The sequence below is a fragment of the Puntigrus tetrazona genome, chromosome 7, assembly GCF_018831695.1.
Source record: "Puntigrus tetrazona isolate hp1 chromosome 7, ASM1883169v1, whole genome shotgun sequence".
Lineage (NCBI taxonomy): Eukaryota > Metazoa > Chordata > Actinopteri > Cypriniformes > Cyprinidae > Puntigrus > Puntigrus tetrazona.
Genome location: NC_056705.1, coordinates 12,947,151 through 12,967,420, shown reverse-complemented (window position 1 = coordinate 12,967,420; position 20,270 = coordinate 12,947,151). Strand labels below are relative to the sequence as shown.

The 20,270-nt window shown below is 36.9% G+C and overlaps 2 protein-coding genes and 4 pseudogenes across 2 annotated transcripts; 2 read left to right on the top strand and 4 right to left on the bottom strand.

Moving 5' to 3' along the window:
- Positions 1–330: 330 nt before the first annotated feature.
- Positions 331–2,179, bottom strand: LOC122348717 (annotated as a pseudogene).
- Positions 2,180–2,456: 277 nt separating this feature from the next.
- Positions 2,457–3,297, top strand: LOC122348718 (ubiquitin-like). The gene is made up of 2 exons (XM_043244518.1): positions 2,457–2,710; positions 2,906–3,297. The coding sequence occupies exons 1-2, from the start codon at positions 2,566–2,568 to the stop codon at positions 3,040–3,042; spliced, it is 282 nt and encodes a 93-aa protein (XP_043100453.1). The 5' UTR covers positions 2,457–2,565; the 3' UTR covers positions 3,043–3,297.
- A 693-nt stretch (positions 3,298–3,990) lies between these two features.
- Positions 3,991–5,044, top strand: LOC122347901 (ubiquitin carboxyl-terminal hydrolase 21-like). The gene is made up of 3 exons (XM_043243158.1): positions 3,991–4,577; positions 4,750–4,857; positions 4,945–5,044. Exons 1-3 carry the CDS (start codon positions 4,465–4,467, stop codon positions 5,042–5,044), a joined length of 321 nt encoding a protein of 106 aa, XP_043099093.1. The 5' UTR covers positions 3,991–4,464.
- A 1,621-nt stretch (positions 5,045–6,665) lies between these two features.
- Positions 6,666–10,302, bottom strand: LOC122347899 (annotated as a pseudogene).
- A 2,319-nt stretch (positions 10,303–12,621) lies between these two features.
- On the bottom strand, positions 12,622–13,888 carry LOC122347898 (annotated as a pseudogene).
- A 1,081-nt stretch (positions 13,889–14,969) lies between these two features.
- On the bottom strand, positions 14,970–18,327 carry LOC122347897 (annotated as a pseudogene).
- Positions 18,328–20,270: the final 1,943 nt, after the last annotated feature.

Sequence of the window (20,270 nt, the reverse complement as noted above, 5' to 3'; positions counted from 1 at the left end):
CCTGTCTAACATATGAGCCACTGGAGAATGGAAGAATGTCTTCCTCTTTGAAATCCGATGCCAGTTATCGGATTAGTGGATGTTTGGTTTCAGTGCAACAGAAACCAAAACTATCAGTTCTATTTGCGATGTTTGTTTACCCCACCATCATATCTGTCATAATGTTTCACTTTCACTAGACTTAAAGGGAAACTCCATCTCAAAACTGGCACTTGAGCTAAGAAATATCCTCCTGTATTTTCTTGGTTTACCTATATACTTGGGGAAACATTTGTTTACATTTTCTGTTCCAACTTTTAGCACTGATTAAATATACCATGGCAAAATATCTCTCAGCAAACTGATTTTATTGTGTAAAAGAACAATTTATGCCACCCTTTGAAAGTCAGAAAATGTAAATGCTTCTTTTTTCTACAATATCAAAATACCTTTAAACTAAGCAAAGCAAAAAAAGCAAACAAATATTTAACTTGTCGAGCATGTCAGTCTACACAAACAATAAAACCCGTATGGTTAGAAATCCTTACAGGTGATGTTTCTATAGATTCGCAAGCAAAAGAACATTAAAATCTACTATGGCATGTATGCGTTTACAATCATGCATTTGGTAGATTAACTTTTATCCAAAGCAAGTTACACTGCATTTAATGAATGTACGCCAAAAGCATCATTTAGTTTGGCTTCTCCAGTGGTTTTACTTTCTTTTCCAGGAAGGAATGGAGGTCTGCCGTGGCGCGACACCATCTGAACAGGCAATGAAGTGCCTGCTTGTTTGCAAGCATACTTTAGTCACTTTCAGGCAGACGAAGCAGAATTCTACCCCGCAGCGATTACATATGACATTCTTACACCCTGTCGTGTCGTGCTCCACAAGGTTTCCACAAGTGGGGCAAGCTCTCATTGAGGGACAAACCACGTTTTTACAGCAGAAAGTGTTATATTACGACACTTCGCCAATTTTTCGATGTCGGGATTGATGCAACCGGGGTTGTCACAGCGGTCAGATCGAGGGCCCGGACCCTTCCACTCTCTCGTACACTGCCAGCAGAACTGAAACGTGCGACCCTTCTCGGCCTTGCAGATCGTGCACACGGTGCAGAGGTTGGTCACATCGGCTCTCTCGACGAACGACTGACAGCCAGGACACTGAGGACGCATGGAGTCAATACTTGTATCTCGGTTTTAATTTGTTATACCAGTAACTCACCGTTTTGTGTTCGCAGTACTCCGCTGCAGCAAGGACGGCCATCGTCTCTTCAAAATGGCTCTGCTCCTCTTGTGTCAGCAAAGCCAGCCTCCGCACCTCAACGTAGGGCCATTCCGCGTCGCACTTCTGTGTGGTCTCGCCAACTGCGGGGCATGTGAACTTGTACTGACCCTGAGAATAAAGGTGCAAAGACAAGTTCAATGCTGAACGCAGAATCAGTGTTTTGCTCAAAGCTATACACTAGGCTTACCTGGTCGAGCAGACTGCGACACCACGCGGTCAGTGACTCTGGAGTGACCGCATGGCCACATGACATTTCGGCTCGAAGAATCTCTGGGTCATCATCCAGGGCTGAAAGCAGAACTCATCGGTTAACAAACATTTCTGCTACCAAGACAGCTGGAAGAGAGCCCGAGATGCATTTCGAGAGGAAGTGCGGTTTTAGCGTTAATAATATAGAGCGTGCAATAATTCTCTGGGTTTCAATAGAAAAAGAACCACCGAAAGAAACTATTAAGCAAGCTCGCGGCAGGTGTACGTACTTATGTCGTCCTGGCGTGTTACAAACTTTAGCGTGGTGTCGCTGGGATCGTAGCGTTTTTCTTCGTGCTGTTGCTCCGTCATTGTTGCTTCAGAAGCTGCAGTCGGTTTAGAAACGAAACTCTTTCACGCTGGTAATGTTATGTTCGCTTTTCAGCGGGTCACATGACTTCCCGACATAAACATACACTTAGTACGGTTTTTGTTTTCGTTTTGTTTACAGTGTGTTGTTTCGTGTCGATATTTGGTTGAGAGGCGCTTACTGTAGCCTGCCTATAATAACGATTTGTAAAAAATTGAAATTATTTCAGAACTGTTAGGAAAGTCTTTTGGGCTGTTTGTGAGGGCATTCTATTAAAATTCGGACTATTGTCTTATTAAAAATTATTAAAATTAAAAATTAACTATTTTAGTTTAGTGGCATTTGAAATGTCCCGCCATTGACATTATTTCTGCTGAGTAAAAAACAATAGAATCATCACACACACACACACACACACACACACACACACACACACACACAAATACAAATAGGAGGATGAACTTTAAACATTAAAAAAAATTGGGATACTGCATTACGAATTATTGATTTTAACAGGCCACCTAACAGATGGTGTCAGTTAGGCTATCAGTCCATGCATATTATAACCAGTAAAACCATTACATTATTACATAATTATTTTTCTTCATGATAATATAGGCTATATTATCATTGAGTGCGTCATCGGTAAAACAGAAAGTGAAAACGTGTTCATAGCCTATGCGCAGTTTTGCTGTAAATTTATTTAGCTTAACCTGCTTCTGTTCGATCTGCTGAAATGGGAAAGATTTACCAGATCATGGTGGTTGGAATAAAGGGGGAGAAAAAAACCATTGACGTCGCGACCTCGGAGGACGCGTTCAACAAAACCACTGTTTTGCAATTCAAAAAGAAAGTTGCTGAAAAATTGCCGGGTCAAGCAGGTGAGATCGAAAACACCAATTTAATCCTGGTGAAATGAACTAAATAAATCAGCTCTGTGGAGAGAAGGGAATAATAAACGCACATTAAAAAAATCGTATTATGAATTAGTATTTGTCATGTCACTGTAATCATGTATTGTGATCATGATTAAATGGGTTTTGCATATTTTTAACCTTCTCTTATCTGCCCCATAGGAGATGATCCATCGTCCCTGAGGCTACTGTACACCGACAAACAACTAGAAGACAACGATACATTTTTAGATCACCAAATTAAGGATCGCTCGACTCTATTCATGGTCTTGCGTCTACCCGGAGGTTTCCAAACATAAAAGTCCTTGTCGGAATCAGCCTGACCTCAAAACCTCGTCGAAAAGACAATAAACTTTTAAAGAGACAAATCCATGTTTTGTAACTGTTCTTGAAAAGGAGGATACTCCTAAAAATATGTTGTTGTTTTTTCCATTTTAATTTTCTTTTTTTCTTTTTTCTTTTTCTTTTTTTTTTTTTTTTTTTTGCATTTTAATTCGGCTATGGCTTGTCTTTCTTCTGTAAAGTTATAAATGTAATAAAATTGTGAAATGCTGGATGAGTCCACTGAACAATTTCCTTGACTGAAAAAAAAAAAAAAAGGAAAGAAAGAGGCTAGGCTACATGAAAATCGAAAGTAAAACTAGGACTGTCAGGTGCCTGGCGAAACATAATATCTTAGTTTTAAATTACTTGCTGTACTTTATTAAACCATAAAGGCATATACATTGTGTCCTATAGCTTATTCGTATGAATATACTCGGTCTTCCAGAAGAAAAGACGAGGTCCAGCTGAGGTAGGCTAAAGGCTTAAGCAAATGACCTGTTCCTCTTTTTATTTAATTCGCATTTAAGAAATATAACTCGTTGTTAGTTTTCTTCATGTTAAACACTCGGCAGGCTGTTATTTGAAAACGGATAAACGGAACTAGAACCTATAGCCTATTTTACATCAAATTAGTCACGTAAGGGATGGGCAACTTTTTATACTAGTTTTTCAAATACGTATTTCACATATACAAAACGATTTTGTATTTCATAGAGTTGATGCAAATGGCTTCGTATTTTGCATCAAAATACTTCGTGTTTTGTGTTTTTGTGGTTCTAAAATACTGTAAAATACAGGCTAGGCTGCTTTGAAAGAAGTCTAGCTTCATGACATAAACTGCGTGTTTCGCTTTATTTTGATGGTCCCTTTAACACATTCTATTGCCTGTAACAGCTAAAACATATAAGTGAAATTGCACCTTTTGTGGTGTTGTTAGTAGTCTAGCAGGCTATTAGTTAACCTACCAGCTCAAAGTTAAAATAAGTTGACATGCTTGCAAAATTACTAGTCTCTTTACCATCACATTAAGTTAGCAGACATTAGGCTATTTAGACATTAATGAGAATAACCTAACCTTAACAGAACTTGTCAAGTAGTCTTAACCCAACTCCAACCATTTTATCTACTCGCAGCCATATAGGCTAGACCACACACTATTAGTAGTTAAAATGTTGGTTACCTTAAAACTAACCTTCATCGTACATTGTTTATCCTGTTTAATTACTCAATGCCAGGGTGAAGGGATAAATAGGCTAAATGATAGAAGGTTTGCAAAGAAATGTCATGCTTTTTTAATGCATTTTTATAATACAAAATTACAGTAGTTTATTCTGATACATGGTGTGGCTGCTGTTTCTTTGTTTGTTTATTTGTTTTTGTAGTTCTGTGATATACGAATGAAGAGTAAGAAAAGCATCCTACACCATATCAGAATGTCCACAAAAAGAAAGAAGACCAAGACCCCCAGAAAACCCACAGCCTTCGAGTGTTCACCTGACATTTATGACAAGTGAGTTGACTGCTTGAAAACATAACCACATTAAGAATTCAAGAACATATGTAAAGATCAAAGCAAATCTGTCAGATCGTTTTGGTGTTCAGTTTCCTTAAGGCTTATAAGGATGCCTTTAGAAAAATATAGAGTAATGTAAATTATGCTAACTAAGGAACTTTGTGTTCAGGAGCGAAGTCCAGTATAATGGCCTGAAAAATCAAGGTGCCACCTGCTACCTAAACGCAGTATTGCAATGTCTATTCATGACCCCAAAATTCAAAGAGGCAGTAAAGAGGTATATATATATATTGCTATCCTACAATTTCTTACAACCCTATTTATTACCACATTATAACATTTACACTTTTTCTTATCATTTTAGCTATAAAGTCCCTGCAGATAGTGGTGAAGAAAATCTGTTGCTACAGCTACAAAAGCTGTTTAGACAGATGTCAAAAACTCAGCCACAACTGAAGGAATAAATCACACGAGTCTTGGCATAAAAAAATGGTTGGTTCATTTAATTCACAGGTCTAAATTCTTAGGTCTATACACTACATTTACAGGTCTTAATTTACTGATGTTACTTGTTAATAAAATGTAATTACTTATTTGTTTATTTTAAGTTTTTGAGCAAAAAGATGCAGTGGAGTATTATCGAAGATTGTAAAATCACTGGAAATTTCTAGGTATGTTAAAAAGTAATTTATGTATGTATTATATATTTATAATGGATAAAATTGATGTCTGTTATTAGAAAGAAGCCGCCAATATACCAAAAATGACATCATTTTAAAACAACACGTTACATTTGTCCCAGGTATTTGAAGGAAAAAATGAGCAATGTAACAAAATGTGGCAAATGTGACCAGGAAACCACAGAACCCAGCACCTTCATCTCAATACTTCTGTCTATCGATGCTGGAAATTATAAGAATTATGATTTGGTAGGAAGACTAACTATTCCCATAAAATGCAAAACAATTTAAATGTTTGTCACATTTTTGACTGGGAGTTGCATATAGTAGCTTCCCCTAAACTGACTCTTCTCTGGCGAAATAGGAAGAGGGTCTGAAAAATTCATCAAGCATTCAAAACTAGAAGAAGATGACTGATGTACTGTGATAAATGTGACTGCAAACAGAAACAGAAACTGTGAGTATACAAAAATGTGAGAATTTTAGCACCCATACAGATCAACCTATGATTACTGAAGCGGTTAGGTATGAAACTAATACATCTCGTTTTCAATGTGCTTAACATGCACCTTTTCTTTCATTTCTTGCAAATGTCTCTCTCTTACAGTGGAGTAAAATCGATGAATATCCCTCTGTTCTCACTCTGCATCTGAAGAGGTTTGACTTTGATTACATGCAGATGAGATACAAGAAGAATGAATGTTGTCTGATGTACCTCTAAGTCTACCTCCAACTACCTCCAATGGGGTATCTTTAATAAATCATCATGCTAAAAGTAAATTGCTATATAACATCAATATAATTTAAATGACTAATTATTTTTCTTTGCAGGATAATAGGCCTAAATATGATCTTTATGCCGTTATTAACCATAAGGGTGGATACAGTGGAGGACACTATGATGCAATCATCAGATCTTATGAAAATGGAATATGGTACCGCTTTGACGCGACTGCACTGTAAATACACAGGTACATTTGTTTGTTGGTTAGATAGAATTATCGAATTTCTGACTCAAACTGACTTCTTTAATATTCATGTGAATACTTACAGACTTCTGAATCATCACTGACGAAGTGAGTGTTGTTCTCTCACCTTGTAAAGAATGTAAAAGAAGTATTTCATAAGTATTTAGTTATAAAAAGTAATTTTATTTTTCTTTGACAGCTCAAGCCTACACCATACATGCTGATGTACAGAAAAGGTATGGGTAAAATGTTGATGATTCCAACTTGTTGCTGTGCTAGAGCCCCCAAAATATTCATAAGATTTTGCTTGGTTTATGTTTATTTATTGTTCAATGCAGTGTTAAGCCCTGGCAGCGCTCCACATCCTCTAAGGATTCTTCTAATAGGCCTTCCAGATCTGGGAAAAGTACAGTAGGCAACATCATCCTTGGTGGAGATTACTTTCCTTGGGAAAATGGATCAGAGACTGTGACAAAAGAGTCTATGGCGAAGACAGTGGAGAAGGTCACTGTAGTGGACACTCCAAATCTCTTTTCCCACAGATTACGCTGGGCCAAAGAAATAGAGAGGTGCGTTAAGTTATCCAATCCTGGCCCCAACGTGATTCTCTGGGTCATGCCGATATCCAAATTCAGCGAGCAACAACTAGGCCTTTTTACACCTTCAGAAAACAAGTAGCTTCAGGCTACAAATCACACGATGATTATCTTCACACATGGCAAAGAACTAAAAAATCTTGGGCAATCAATTGACACGCTCATTTCAAACGCAGCAAGCTCCAAAAAGTGATCCGTACTTGTCAGAACAGGTACTGTGTCGCTGACATCACTGATGGTCACAATTACTCCTCAGAACTGCTTGAAAACTGGGTGAGATGGTGACATCAGAGGAGCCTCCTGTAATTTTGAAAAACAGTGTGGTGTACTAAAAAGAAAGCTTTCTGGAGATGAAGAAAAAGAACGAACAAAAAGACTTCTCCATCAGCAGACGATGAGAAACATTTGTCTCATTTTGTTTCTTGCAAACATGACAGCTCATACAAAGCGTTTTTAAAAAGTAAAAATGCATAAAGTTTGCAAGAATGTGTGCGTTTGCATTGGTAAAAATAAATAAATTAAAACTTAAAGGAATACCAACTCAGTCTGGGGTTTTTTTCACATGTTTCACATGGTGACCATGATTCAGAAGCTCCTAAATCAGATATATATCCACTCCAGGGGTTATCACAATGTCCTCTGAAGCAGATCGATGGGTTTTTCTAACAAAAAATATTTCCATTAACATAAATGCTGTTTTCCACAAGAGCCGCCGACTTTCTGCTCCTTTGACTGACCTGTGATATGTGTTTGCCTGATGGAAGAAACACATTTACACCTAGGATGGCTTGGGGTGTGTAGTTTATAGCGCTTTTTTTCATTTTTTGTGTGAACCAATACATTAAATGTGCAATTTTTTCAGTTCTTTTGTTTTTGTTGTTGCATTTGGTGTGTTTGTGATAATACAAATTCTCAGTCAATCAATGTTTCATTTAAAATTTTATTGCTGTTTCATGTCAAAATTTTTCCAGCAATGTACATTAACAAACAGAGTTGCTAACAAATCCTGGAATTAATCTCTACAATTAATAAAAGTAATAATATATTGGGTGTTGAAAATAATGTAATTGAAAAATAAACAAGATGTTCATGTTTAAACAGGTCCTGTTCAGAAATAATTCAATCTACATTAGAAAACAAATTACCAAAACAATAATGAATAATAATTGTTAAATTATGAACGTTTTAAAATGATTATACCTATTCATTTCAATGGTTAACTTTGTTTTATTCAACCGAGCCAACAGGTGTGATGATCAGAGGATGTGAGTTCTGCCTGTTCTCACCTTCTCCGGGACTGAAATACGGATAGAGATTTTCACGGAAAGACTGCCCAGTGCAAGAATAGATATGATACTTGGCTTCAACATCATAAAAAAAGAGACCAGACCTCATCAAAGTCCACAAACACTCCCACTTTGACTGGTTTTCTCTTTCAAAGTGAGAGAGACAGGGGGCCGATCATTCGCTGCATACTCAGTCCTGTTCTCAGCCATATAGTCCAATATCCATTCTCGGGTTGAGCCCAATATCCCCTCTCCTGTCGATGGATTCTTTGCCACACCTAAATCCCACTCCATCCCACTAACTTGAACCTCATAGTAAAATTTCTGTGAGGGAAACCCTTTCTTTCCTAAGACACATGAGCAATAATCAAACCTTTTGGGGTGTCAGGAATCTTCATGCGACTTTGCCTGTATTCCAGACCTTTTTTTATCAAGTCGACAGCATGAGCTCAGGATGAGCTGTGCCAGGTCAAGGCCACATCCACTGAAAAATAATGTAAATGTTAATTCAGGTTAATGTATGCTTTCGCCAAGTCGTTATTTCACTTGGTGCTTACAACAAATCAGATTATTTTCTTTCTGTTAGTAAAGTTTAAGGTGCGACGCCATCAGGCTAAACCACGCTTGCTTTGGCGTTTGTTCTATGGTTATTTTGGTATTGAGAGGAAAGCACTCAGCACATTACATACTCATCTAAACACCACTCTCAGCAGCATGGGTCATGTTGGGATGCCAGCTATCACTATCACTGCTCAGGTATTTTAAACTTTTTTTTACCTTTGACCAAAGAATGAAAAGGAACTTCGCTGTGGGTATATCAGGACCTCAAGGGCCATTCACACCTAAGTACATATAGTTGAAATTACTGTGAAATTTTTTTCCTTTAGAGTTTAACTGTTAATTTTTAGTTTAAGTAGTCAGATTTACTTATACCCCGCGTAATGTTTTATAGCACTGCAGCTCTCTGCCAACTACAAGAAGAACACAACACATGAAATCTGTCTGATTAAAGAGGGCATGGAGTAAATATGATTGGTTACATGATATATAGTTACCAGTTTCTCTCATTTTCTCATCCAGGACGCTCTGAAGATGTGATATGGTCTTCCTCAAAATACCTCCATGTTCAAGAGAGCTAATGCTGATGTCATTTGAGGGTTGGTGTATTTGTAGTTGTGCAGGAGGCTAATAATCTACAACAGAGGGGAATAGGCCTTAATCCAAGTGTGCATATGGCATCATTTTACCATGGTTTGCTGAGAAAGACTGACTTGTGTAAATCCATAGGATGTGAAAGCTTCTCCAGATCAGTTTGTCTTCTTTTAGCTCCACAATGTCTTTATCTAGTTCTCCTGATGAGCTTTTCTCCTGTGCTTCTGTGTCTTTATGCTTTCCCTCTGTAAGCCTTTCAAAAGTTCCTTACTGCTTCTGTCAAAGATGTCCTTAAAACTTGACGCTCTTCAGTCTCTTTCTTTGGCTTGCTGATGCAAGTTTAAGAAAGAAAATATCATTAAATAGAAAAATTATCACAAGACTGTCAAAGCAGGTGCTATACAGTATAAAACCAAATCTTGAGGACCCTGGAGTTGATTGACAAAACAATTACAAAAGCAATGCATAATTTCTTCAGAGATAAAATCTTATTAATCAAATCAATGCCACTTACTTTGTTAAATCGCAAAGAATGTTTAATTTCTTTCATTTTCCTCATCTTGTCCTTAATTTTCTGCTGCAACTGCAATCTTTTTATTCATCAGTAATTTCAGGAGAATGAAATTGATGTAGTATAGCGCCCAGCATGCAAAAATGCTTGATCATTTTCATAGCTGTTGTACTCATGAATGTTCTAGATCAGGGATTCACAAATCTTGCCCTGAGGTCCAAGGCACTGCAGAGTTTATTTCTAAACCCAATCTAACACACCTGAGCATGCTAATCAGTGTCTTCAGGATCATTAGAAGAAATATAAATAAATAAAAAAATCACAGGTAGGTGAGTTTTATCAGGTTGAGCTAAACTCTGCAGTGCATTGGATCTCCAGGGCAAGATTTGAGGAACTGTGTTCTAGATATATTTACCAAACTCTCCTTCTCCAGAGGAACCGTGTTATGAGTTCTGTGGTCACTCTCGGTGCAGAAACTGACAGATGGCTGTCTGATCATCTCTACAGTAAAGATCCAGAGGTCTTTCATGATTCTTGCAAATGTATTTCAAGATTCTTCACAGGGTTAATTAGTTTGTGTTTCATGAGTTTTTCGGCAGTTTTATGGGGCCCAAGTGAGACTCGCAGAAAGAGGTCCCACAGTGTAAGGCATGACTTTAAAGCAGTCCGCATTTTTTCTTTGGGCAGCTGTCACAGGACACTTCCGACTGCCCTGGACCGGTTTCCTTTGACGGTTTCTGCAATTTCTTTAATGATTCTGGTTTACGTTAAAATCTTGTTTTGAGTCCAACGCCTCCCACACAAGGGGCACTTTGAGCATGGATCATGATCTCTGTGACTTCTGATGCAGACCATGCAGAAGTTGTGACCACAGGAAGTGGTTACAGGGTCAGTGAACACATCCAGACATATGGAACATGTGAGGCTTTTTGATAGACACATTGCTGGAGGAAGCCATGACCTTACAGCTAAAATCATAAACAACCTCAGTTATACATCAGTATACATAACTGAATTTATAAACTAATAGAAACTTCGTTATCTCCAGAAGCTCAAATTATGACAAAAGAAAAAGTACTTCATTTAATGACATGTATAGCAACTGTAAATGGCATCATATAATGCTCATCTGCCAGTTTTGTTTCTTCCATAAAATTGAAACACAACACTGTTAAATGATTTAAAACAAGTAGTTGTTCATTTATTGAAAATAATAGTGTTAAAAGATGTGTTTGATGAAGTTGAAAGTATCATAGCCATATACCAAGTTTGGGTGTGTAGTCAGCAGTTTGCCTATAGAGTCTAAAGTTCAAACAGTCAAACCTGATCTTTCAGGTTTGTAGTATATACACAGAATAAGAATCAAAGCCTATGTAACATTTATGACTTTTTACGAGAATTAAAATGAATACAGGTCCGCGCTCAAGACAACTTTATGTAAATCGTCTGTAAAACAATTTAGTGCATCCGCTTACCTTAAAGATTGTCCATAGCTAATCAAATTAAGTCTAATCAAATGTATTATTTTTTCATACTTCCATGCTTACCTCTAGTAATTGTTTCCGCCGCTTTATCGCCATTGCTTAATAGTCATCCAGATAAACGAATCACGTTCAATCGCAATGAAAAACTGGAAACCTGACGATCAAGATAGGAGACTATATCGACTTTCTCGGCCAGCGCAGCCAATGAAGCTGCTGTAATTTGTATGTATTTGCATTGGTCTCAAACTCCTGAAGGTTACATCTTCACAGTTTTGCTCTAATCCTAATCAGACACGCCTAATACAGCTCATTCACTGAGTTCGCACTTACATATAATAATGACTGTCATCAGGTGTGTATTGGCTGTGGTCCCCGAGGAATTAAGTTCGAGACCAATGCCCCAAGCACCTAATTTATCACATTTATTAGACTCTGTCGTGTTTTATACATTTTAGACTCCAATTAATTTTACTAACCCATTTCTCACAGTTCAGCAGGATGATATGGCATTTTGGATTATTCAAGCGTGCATACATTAAAGCATGTACAGAGATTTATAAAACCTACATTCCTTGATTATTAGCTAAGCACAGTATTTCATTCAACTCAATGAAAAAAAGAGATTATAATACAACATACAGTACAGCATAGAGACGTTATATTCTATTAAATAAAAACAAAGTGTCTAGTTAATTTAGTCAATTACTTTGTGTATTTATTCTCCTGTGTGTTTCAGTTCAGTTTGTCCGATCATCGTCTGATTGTGGTTTTGGGTCCTGCCTGCCAGTCAGTAACTACAGTGTTTATTTCTGTCTCCTAGATTAAAATTGTTTAAGTTTATTTTTCTCGTTGAGTGCTCTGTCTCGCAAACAGCCTCATTCCATTAGTGTAACTTCAAAGAGAGATAGCAGGCAGTCCCCAGCTTTACTGTTTTACTTTACAGGAAATCACACTTCACAGCTGCACCCATTTCTTGTTTACAGTGGTTACAAGAAATCATATCTGAGTCAACATAAATTATGTAATTTGGCACGAAACTGTCGAGAATTTATTTATAATTTAAACAAGCAGTAAAAAAATTGATAAAAATCCAATACATCATATTCACAGTAAAGTATCCAGAAGATTAATTTCTTGATTTGATAGTAATAGTATAGTTCAACTTATAGTAACATTTATTTATTTTCATTTATAGATTGGTTGGGGGGGAGTCTGTTGTAAGCTGGACAATGTAAAGCTAAATATGTTTATATGCACACGCAAATTCATTCAAATGATAACAAATCCTAAAATTAAACAAACTCCTGAAATAAACACATGCTTAAATCATGTTAACGAGGTGAGAAGTTGTGCTCTGCTGTGTTCTACAACCCAGGAACAGGTAGAACTTTTAGATAATGTTGTTCTTCCTTGCATGGCATTTGTTCAGGATGTGAATTCCTAAACTTGTCAAGGACCTGTTTCAAAAATAAAACTCAACATCACAACATAAACTACACATGACCTTAAACAACAAAAAAAAACATATCAGCACTGATGTCTACAGACTGCCAAACGATGCGACTTCACCTTTCTGAAGAGCTCCTCGATATCATCCCAGGGGCATACTGATTAAATATTTCTACAGTGTCTTGGATGAAATTTGAGCCTTTCTTTTTCGTTTCTGTAGGACACAGTATCTGTACAGAGAATACAAATGATGACATGCACTGTTTGACTGAACAACCGTTGTTAGATTTAAATGAAATAAAACATAATTCTCACACATTCCTAAAGCAAATATACTGAGCATTAGAGTGACACAGCCAGTGTGTGTTATGTGTAATAATATAGGAAATGGAGCAGAATAATGCAAGGAAATACCTACCTGGAGTGCAATGATCTCAGGCAGCAGAAGTCTTTTTCAAGGTGATGTTTCCTGAATCTTGGTACAGCATCCTGACAAGCACGTCGCTTTTTGATCTATAACATGAGGGCAGCATTTGCCAAAGAATGTCGCTTGAAATGGATGAGGCTCTGACCAATCAAATATGGCAACATTTTAAAGAGTTGAGTTTAACAACCATTTTCCTTTTTATTTTCTAAAATAGTATTTTGTAACCTACCACCTCTACACGACACTGGATAATGATGATTTTGGGCTTGTGTCTCTCAATCTAGCACACAGTTCAGAGAGTTCAAGCAATTGAAAATTTCATCTGTTTGAAAACGTCCTCTTCATCTTTTATTCTCGAGACTCAAAATCCCACTGATTCCGCTGGAGATCTCCATGGGACATCAGCACCACAAAGCAGCTGTCCGAATGGGCGTGTTCTCTCTCGCTGGGCAAAGACTGCAAGGCAGCAGATATACTCCTGAACACCAGACCATCGACATATCAAATAGAACAACAACAAAAGAGGTTGACTTATTTGGCTTAAATACACTTGAAAGCACCTGTGCAATTGAGGTCTCTGAGTGTGATCACTGCGTAACCCAAACCTTCGAGCAGCACTTCCATACTCCGCTCATCCTTGTCTGCCCCGGCCCTGTTTTGTAAGTTTTTAAATTTATATTGTTGATTAGCAGTGCCAAACGTTTTCTGTCAGTGGATTTGTCTTTACTGGGTATATCTTGACAGAAAAAAAATATTATTTGCAAGATAAAAATACATAAAATACAAATAAACACATAGTACTGTCGCCATCCTTTAGCACACTTTCCACAATATGTGTTTTAATGCTAAAAACTAAGGATGCAATCGACATGAAAATCCTAACCAAACCGGAAAATGCTTTGTAATGATTATTTTATTAATTTAATAAAATACTATTTAACACAATTATAATGATAAATTATAATTAAATAAAATAAAAACACAAGCCTTTAAAATAACGATAAATAAAATAATAACGCTTTTACAACAGGGTTCATTAGTTAACATCAGTTATAGTAACTGCTAAAGATAATTTTTCAACTAACAGTGAACAATAGTTTACTTAATTCGTTTATTAATATTGTTAATGTTAATCGCAACATTTACTAACGCAGTATTAAAATCTGTACTACAACCAGATTATCATCAACTTTACAGATTAATAAATATGTAAAAATTGCTTTTATTCATTTCATATAACAGAAGACAGTCAACACGCAGAGGGTTATATGTTACAGCACAGTAGAGCTAATGCAAACCGGAACAAGTATATTATATAGAAAATTCCATGGCGGCGCCTATCTAAGCGGACTCTGCTTTTTGGAGTTTTGTTATTTGAGCGGACTTTGAGCATCAGTGTAATATACGAGAGATGCATCGCTCACTGTGTGGTCCATCCACATCCATTTTTCGGCCGATAATTGTCGGCAGCCAAAATTGTGTTAGGCCCCCTAACTAATTATTTTAAAGTAGCCACTTTAAATTACTGTCATACACCTTAAAAATAAAAAGTGCTTAACAACTTATGTGGTTCCATACAGACTCCTTTAACATCTGAAGACTAACAGTTCTTTTTGTATAATATTTGGTGCCATTTTTGGAACCTAAAATGGTTCTTCTATGGTATCGCTCCTTTAATGTTTAATGACTGTACAACATAACTTACTTCGCTTCCTTTCTTTGAAGCATTTTCTTTATACTCAGGATTGCATGGTATAAGGCTCTAAAGTGCTCTGTCTGAGTGCAAAAAGGCAATACTTCTTTGTCAGAAAAGATTAGATGTTTCACTTAAACGATCTATTTGGTCAGTTGAGCTAGATTTGATTTACCATTCTCTCCACAGCCGCCATTGTCACACAAGACGGCATTTGTAGTACGCCCCTTCCAGTCCCCTGCCGCACTTCCAGCAGAAGCAGTATTTTTGATTCAGGTTGGCCGCGGCAGATAGTGCAGCGACGCACAGGTTACTCTATCTTGTCTTTCCACATATGACTGACATCCAGGACACTGTAGCATTGACAAGCACATGCACTTTTTAGATAGTTTTGCCTGTTGCACTTGATGCACTTTAGTGCGATGAACTGAGCTGACGTAAGACTGAATCAATGATGAACTGCCTTTAACTTAAAAATCGATAATCTACTGTTGTTATTTTGCAATATTACACACTATTTTCCCATTTAATACCGTATAAAACTATGAAGCCATATTTAATACATGCTAAACCTACTGAATACTGTAAACTGCTTCAACACAATATGCAACTATATATACAAATTTAAAGTTATGACTTGACTGCATGCAAACAGCAGTAAAAATTATGCATCATACCATTTTAATGTCAAACAGCATTCTCAGCAACGAGAGAAGCAAGATTCTCCTCCTAGAAATTCCTTTGCTCATCTGTCAGTGGCATCAGCTGATACAGGGATTTCTGATAAGAGAGATTTACACTGCATGATTCCCTCAACATTAAAGCAAGGGCAGGAAAATTCAGCCTTTTTCTGAAAGACAATAAATAATCAGTTGAGTATAAATTGTAGCACAGGCATCAAAGTCAATCAATATGCAAACAATGCAAATAATACACACCGACCTGTTTAATGTAATACTTGAACCAGGAAAAGATGTAGTCTGTCGGCATTCGATGACCACAAGGGCAATGCAACTGATAACAACAAAAATACTTTACAAAGCAATAAACCAGATGCTCAAATCACTTTTTAGATTTTAATTACTATTAGGATGCATTTGATTTGTTTGATGGAAACAGGCATGTCAACTCACCAAAGTCCACTCTTTCATTTGATAGCTCTTCAGAATTACAACCCGATTCCCAATATGTTCTACTGTAGATATCTGATTTTAAAAGCAACGATACACGATACATATCTAATTTGTTTAAAATCTATTTTACAGTTAGCAATTTCACTCTTCGGTTTTGCTTATCGTTGTTATTCTAGTACTTCGTTTAATCCAAAATCTTATTTGTAACAGTGGCTTACAACATAGGTGGAAAATGTTAAAGTGGAAAACAACTTAACAGAAGTCCCTACTCAAGTTCTTGACTCTCTGTTATCGCGGCGTTTTTTCCAAATCTTTCAACCCAGTTATCAGCTTCTCCGTCATTTTTTACGTTTAAAATGAAATTGTATTTTCTTCCTGCAACGTTACTAAAACTACAGGTATGATTGAGATCCTCTGTGAGCCCTATCGATGTGCTCAGGCGGCCAGCAGAACGCACTCTGGACATCAAGCAACCTGGTCAATTTATGGTTTTATTAAAGGCGGAGAATATTGTCACTTTGCGCTTACCGTATAATGTGCCTGTTCAATCCAAGATGGCGCGCTCAGGGGGCAAAGTGGTCTAGAATGTCTTACAACATGTATTTTTCGACAAACAGGCTTTGTGACCTTTCCACCCTTCTATTGTTATGACAAGGAATAAAGTAAGTGGAGGTTTGATCTGTTTCAGCTTGCTGTAATGTATAGAAAACGCAGTACATTACATAGCATGACTTTGACTGAAGCTAAATAGTATAAGCGAGGTTGTGCAGATTATTAGATCCAGTGTTCACTTCTCTGAACTAAATCTTTAAATACCGCACTTCGACATTAATTAACACCAGGTTTATTTCTTAACAGAAAACTGATAGCTACTTTGCCTTATTGCAAGTGTCATGGATTTAGTTTGCGTAGTGGGATCAATAACATTTCACACACATTGTGAATTTTATGCGATTATTTATATATATATATATATGTTCTCATGTGTGTGTGTGTATATATATATATATATATATATATATATATATGTGTGTGTATGTATATATATATATATATATATATATATATATATATATATATATATATATATATGTATATATATATATATATATGTATATATATATGTGTGTGTGTGTGTGTGTAAATTTATTTGTTATTTTTTATGTACATTTCATATATAATAACAGCATGATGTGACTGCTCACTTCACTGAAACAATTTGTCTGAATAGTTAAACTATAATTTAAATCAGTGATTTTCTTAACCATGAGGCAAAGAGCACTATATATATGTATATATTAAAGTGTCATCTATCTTGCATAAAATGCAAACCTAAAAAAAAATGTAGATAAACTAAAGGCCTTTGTTTGATGGTGCATTCTGACCTTCTCTCTGAATTCTGTTGCAGTGGTTGTGCGAGATCGCGTCTTCACACTGCAGAGGAAGTAGAGTCCTCTAATTAGGAGCACTTCTTGGGTGTCCCAATCATAACAAGTTACTGCTGGTCAGTGCTGTAGCGGTGAACCCACAGCAGTTCACAGTCAGGTTGCTCAAATGTGATTGTGTGAATGTGAAATGAGTTTTATTACAGCAGCAGAGCATTTCTGTATTCATTAAAACATGTCTCTGGAGGAGATCCTTTTGCAAAATGCGACTTCTGTGATAGATTAAGGAATTTCTTTTGCATATTTGCAGGTGACAGAAACTGTGCAGAGCATTTCAACTCCGAGTTGAACCTATAGATACTACAGCGTCTCCTCCAGAGTGTCTATTCAAGTACCTTTGCTGACTCGCTCTTGCAGTCACGCCACAGTCACAGAGCAGGTGGCCGGGGCTCCCTCTCACTGCATTGGATGTTCTTGGGAGGGTTGGAGCTAAGCCAGTCTATCGAGCTTTCGCCTGGGCAACTACACACCTGTGGGCCTGATCCAGAATCTGCGGAGTTTTGCATGTGGCGTTGAGCTGCCATGGTGAGGCCATTGTTGCAGGTAAAATGTTTATAATGAAGTGCAATTTATTGATAAAAGGTGTGACATTGTTTATTGTAGAGATTTAACACTTTTAAAAGCATTTTAGACAACAAATCCTGTACATTCATCTATTCTATTTGTCTGGTTTTCTGTAGAATAATTGTACTCATTGAATATCCACCTGTGTCATGTTTTAAAGAAAAAAGAAACTTCATTTGGAATTAATTTTCTTTCTTCTTTTTTTATGTGTGTAATTTATTGATTAATTTATATATTCATTTATTTTAATTTACCATACCTTTCTGTCCTGTTTCTCTCAGGCACCATTTTGGCCCGGTGTGCACTGTGTTCTCCGTCAGCATGAGGACAGAGGAAGCGATCAAACTGAACAACGTCATGCAGAAATGAACAAATAACCAACATGAAAGGAGCCAAGCAGAGAGCGGAAACAAATTGATTACAAGCATCTGGGTTTTCTTTCTCTTTTTCTACCTTTGTTATAATGTATTGTATAAATACTTTTTCAGTTTTAAATGTGCAATCCTCATTTTACATTTAAAATAACTCATTTTCTTTCTAGTTCAAATACACTGACTTCATGATGTTTCAGAAGAAACGCAGCGTGAACCCTTTGCGTGGAGTTTCTAGTGCCTGTGATACGGAGTCCGGTAGCTTTAAAATGCTTTTATTATTGTGAGCATCTGTTTTGGGTGTTGAGAGATCAAATGCTTGATTGTCAGCTGGTGCTTAGTAATCAATCATATGTGCAATTTTATCCCCTTCACTCTTTAGGCTCGATCTTCATCTCTTTCTTCATTTGCCTTGCGTAAGATGGCATATCTCCGTACAGAAGTTTGCAGACAGGCGGCCTCTGGTAGTTCCTGAACCTAACCGCAGCTGATCGCTATGCATTCTCCCCGTTATCGTGACTGGCACTATGTTTGCCATCGTAAAGGTAATTATTTACGTAGTTAATGAAAATTGGCCATTTATAGACTGTCATGTCAGTCCAAAACCATTTTAATTACTTTCTTTAATGTAGCAAATATTTAATGTGTTTCAAAGCCTTTTTCACACAATGAGAATATATTTTCACTTCAAAAAACCCCAAAATCTCTATATTTCCATGTTACATTTTAAAACATTTAGAGTTTGGTCTGTGATCTTGCATAAAGCTATCGTATAGCTTGAGAAACCTTATTGCGATTGTATTTTGACAGACCTGTTTTGGTGTATTGCAACAATTTAAAATATTTAAAATCTTTTTAACAGGTGGGGCGAATCTGGTGTGGACAACCCCAATCCCCAGAGGCCATGAAGGCTGTCTTCAGGATCATGCCATGTGATCCTCCCCATAATGATTAACTTCCCACTGTTAGTCTCTCGCCTCCCCCTCTTCAACTGTATTTATCATAGGACCTGATCTGTCTTCTCCTGTCATGCTGTAGTGATTTCATAGCGTCATTCGATCTCGCCTTGTGTTTACAGGCGGTGTTCTACTGGATGACCTCCTAACCTCTTCTCACTGGGTCAGGTAAGCTGCTGAGGCACACCAGTTAAGTGAGACAGAGATTCTACCCCACTTTATCCCAGGCATCGCATCAACCAGCACTTCCTCCCAATGATGGTTTGATAAAGCATCAAGGAAGGTAAAATATTTTTAGTTTTTGTCTTATCTCTCTATTAGTGTTTCTTTATAGTTGTTTACTCTACTAACATAGTATTAGGATTTTTGAATAAACTTTTATTTCTGTATGCAGGGGTTTTCATTTTGTCATTAATCAGTTGTTGCTTCAAACCCTTAAAGACTCCATTCCTTTTCAAAACACAATTTATGATATTTTGGATGAAAACCAGGAGGCTTATGACTAGCCATTAAACAGCCAAGTAGTTGCCTGTAAAGGCAGAGAAGTATAGAAAGACATCGTCAGAATAGTCCGAAAATTATATTAGTTCAACTATGGCTTTATAAAACTATGAGAATACTTTTGTACAGGAAAAAAGCTGAAATATTGTCACCGTACTTAACAATTTAGAAAATATCCAGTGGGCCACAAATAGCGTACTCTCTTACTCCAGACCTCTTTGGCATACTGAAACACCTTACCACGGATATGTTTCTATGGTTATCCTTTCATTTGAATGAAAACAACGCATCCAGTATTGCGGCTAACACAGAAAGCGTATGCTATTTGCTTCCAGCAATTTTATTTTGTCTTCATTTTGTACAAAAGTATTCTTGTGGTTTTCATACGCGATTCCCGGTTGAACCAGTGATGGACTAGTCTGACAATGTCTTTCATACTTTTCTGGACCTTGATAGTCTTCATTAGTTAGCAGT

Coding starts and splice junctions, on each gene's coding strand:
- LOC122348718 (XM_043244518.1), top strand. CDS start 2,566: ATGGGAAAGATTTACCAGATCATGGTGGTTGGAATAAAGGGGGAGAAA. Junction 2,711..2,905: donor AAAATTGCCGGGTCAAGCAG/GTGAGATCGAAA, acceptor TCTGCCCCATAG/GAGATGATCCATCGTCCCTG.
- LOC122347901 (XM_043243158.1), top strand. CDS start 4,465: ATGAAGAGTAAGAAAAGCATCCTACACCATATCAGAATGTCCACAAAA. Junction 4,578..4,749: donor TCACCTGACATTTATGACAA/GTGAGTTGACTG, acceptor CTTTGTGTTCAG/GAGCGAAGTCCAGTATAATG. Junction 4,858..4,944: donor TTCAAAGAGGCAGTAAAGAG/GTATATATATAT, acceptor TTATCATTTTAG/CTATAAAGTCCCTGCAGATA.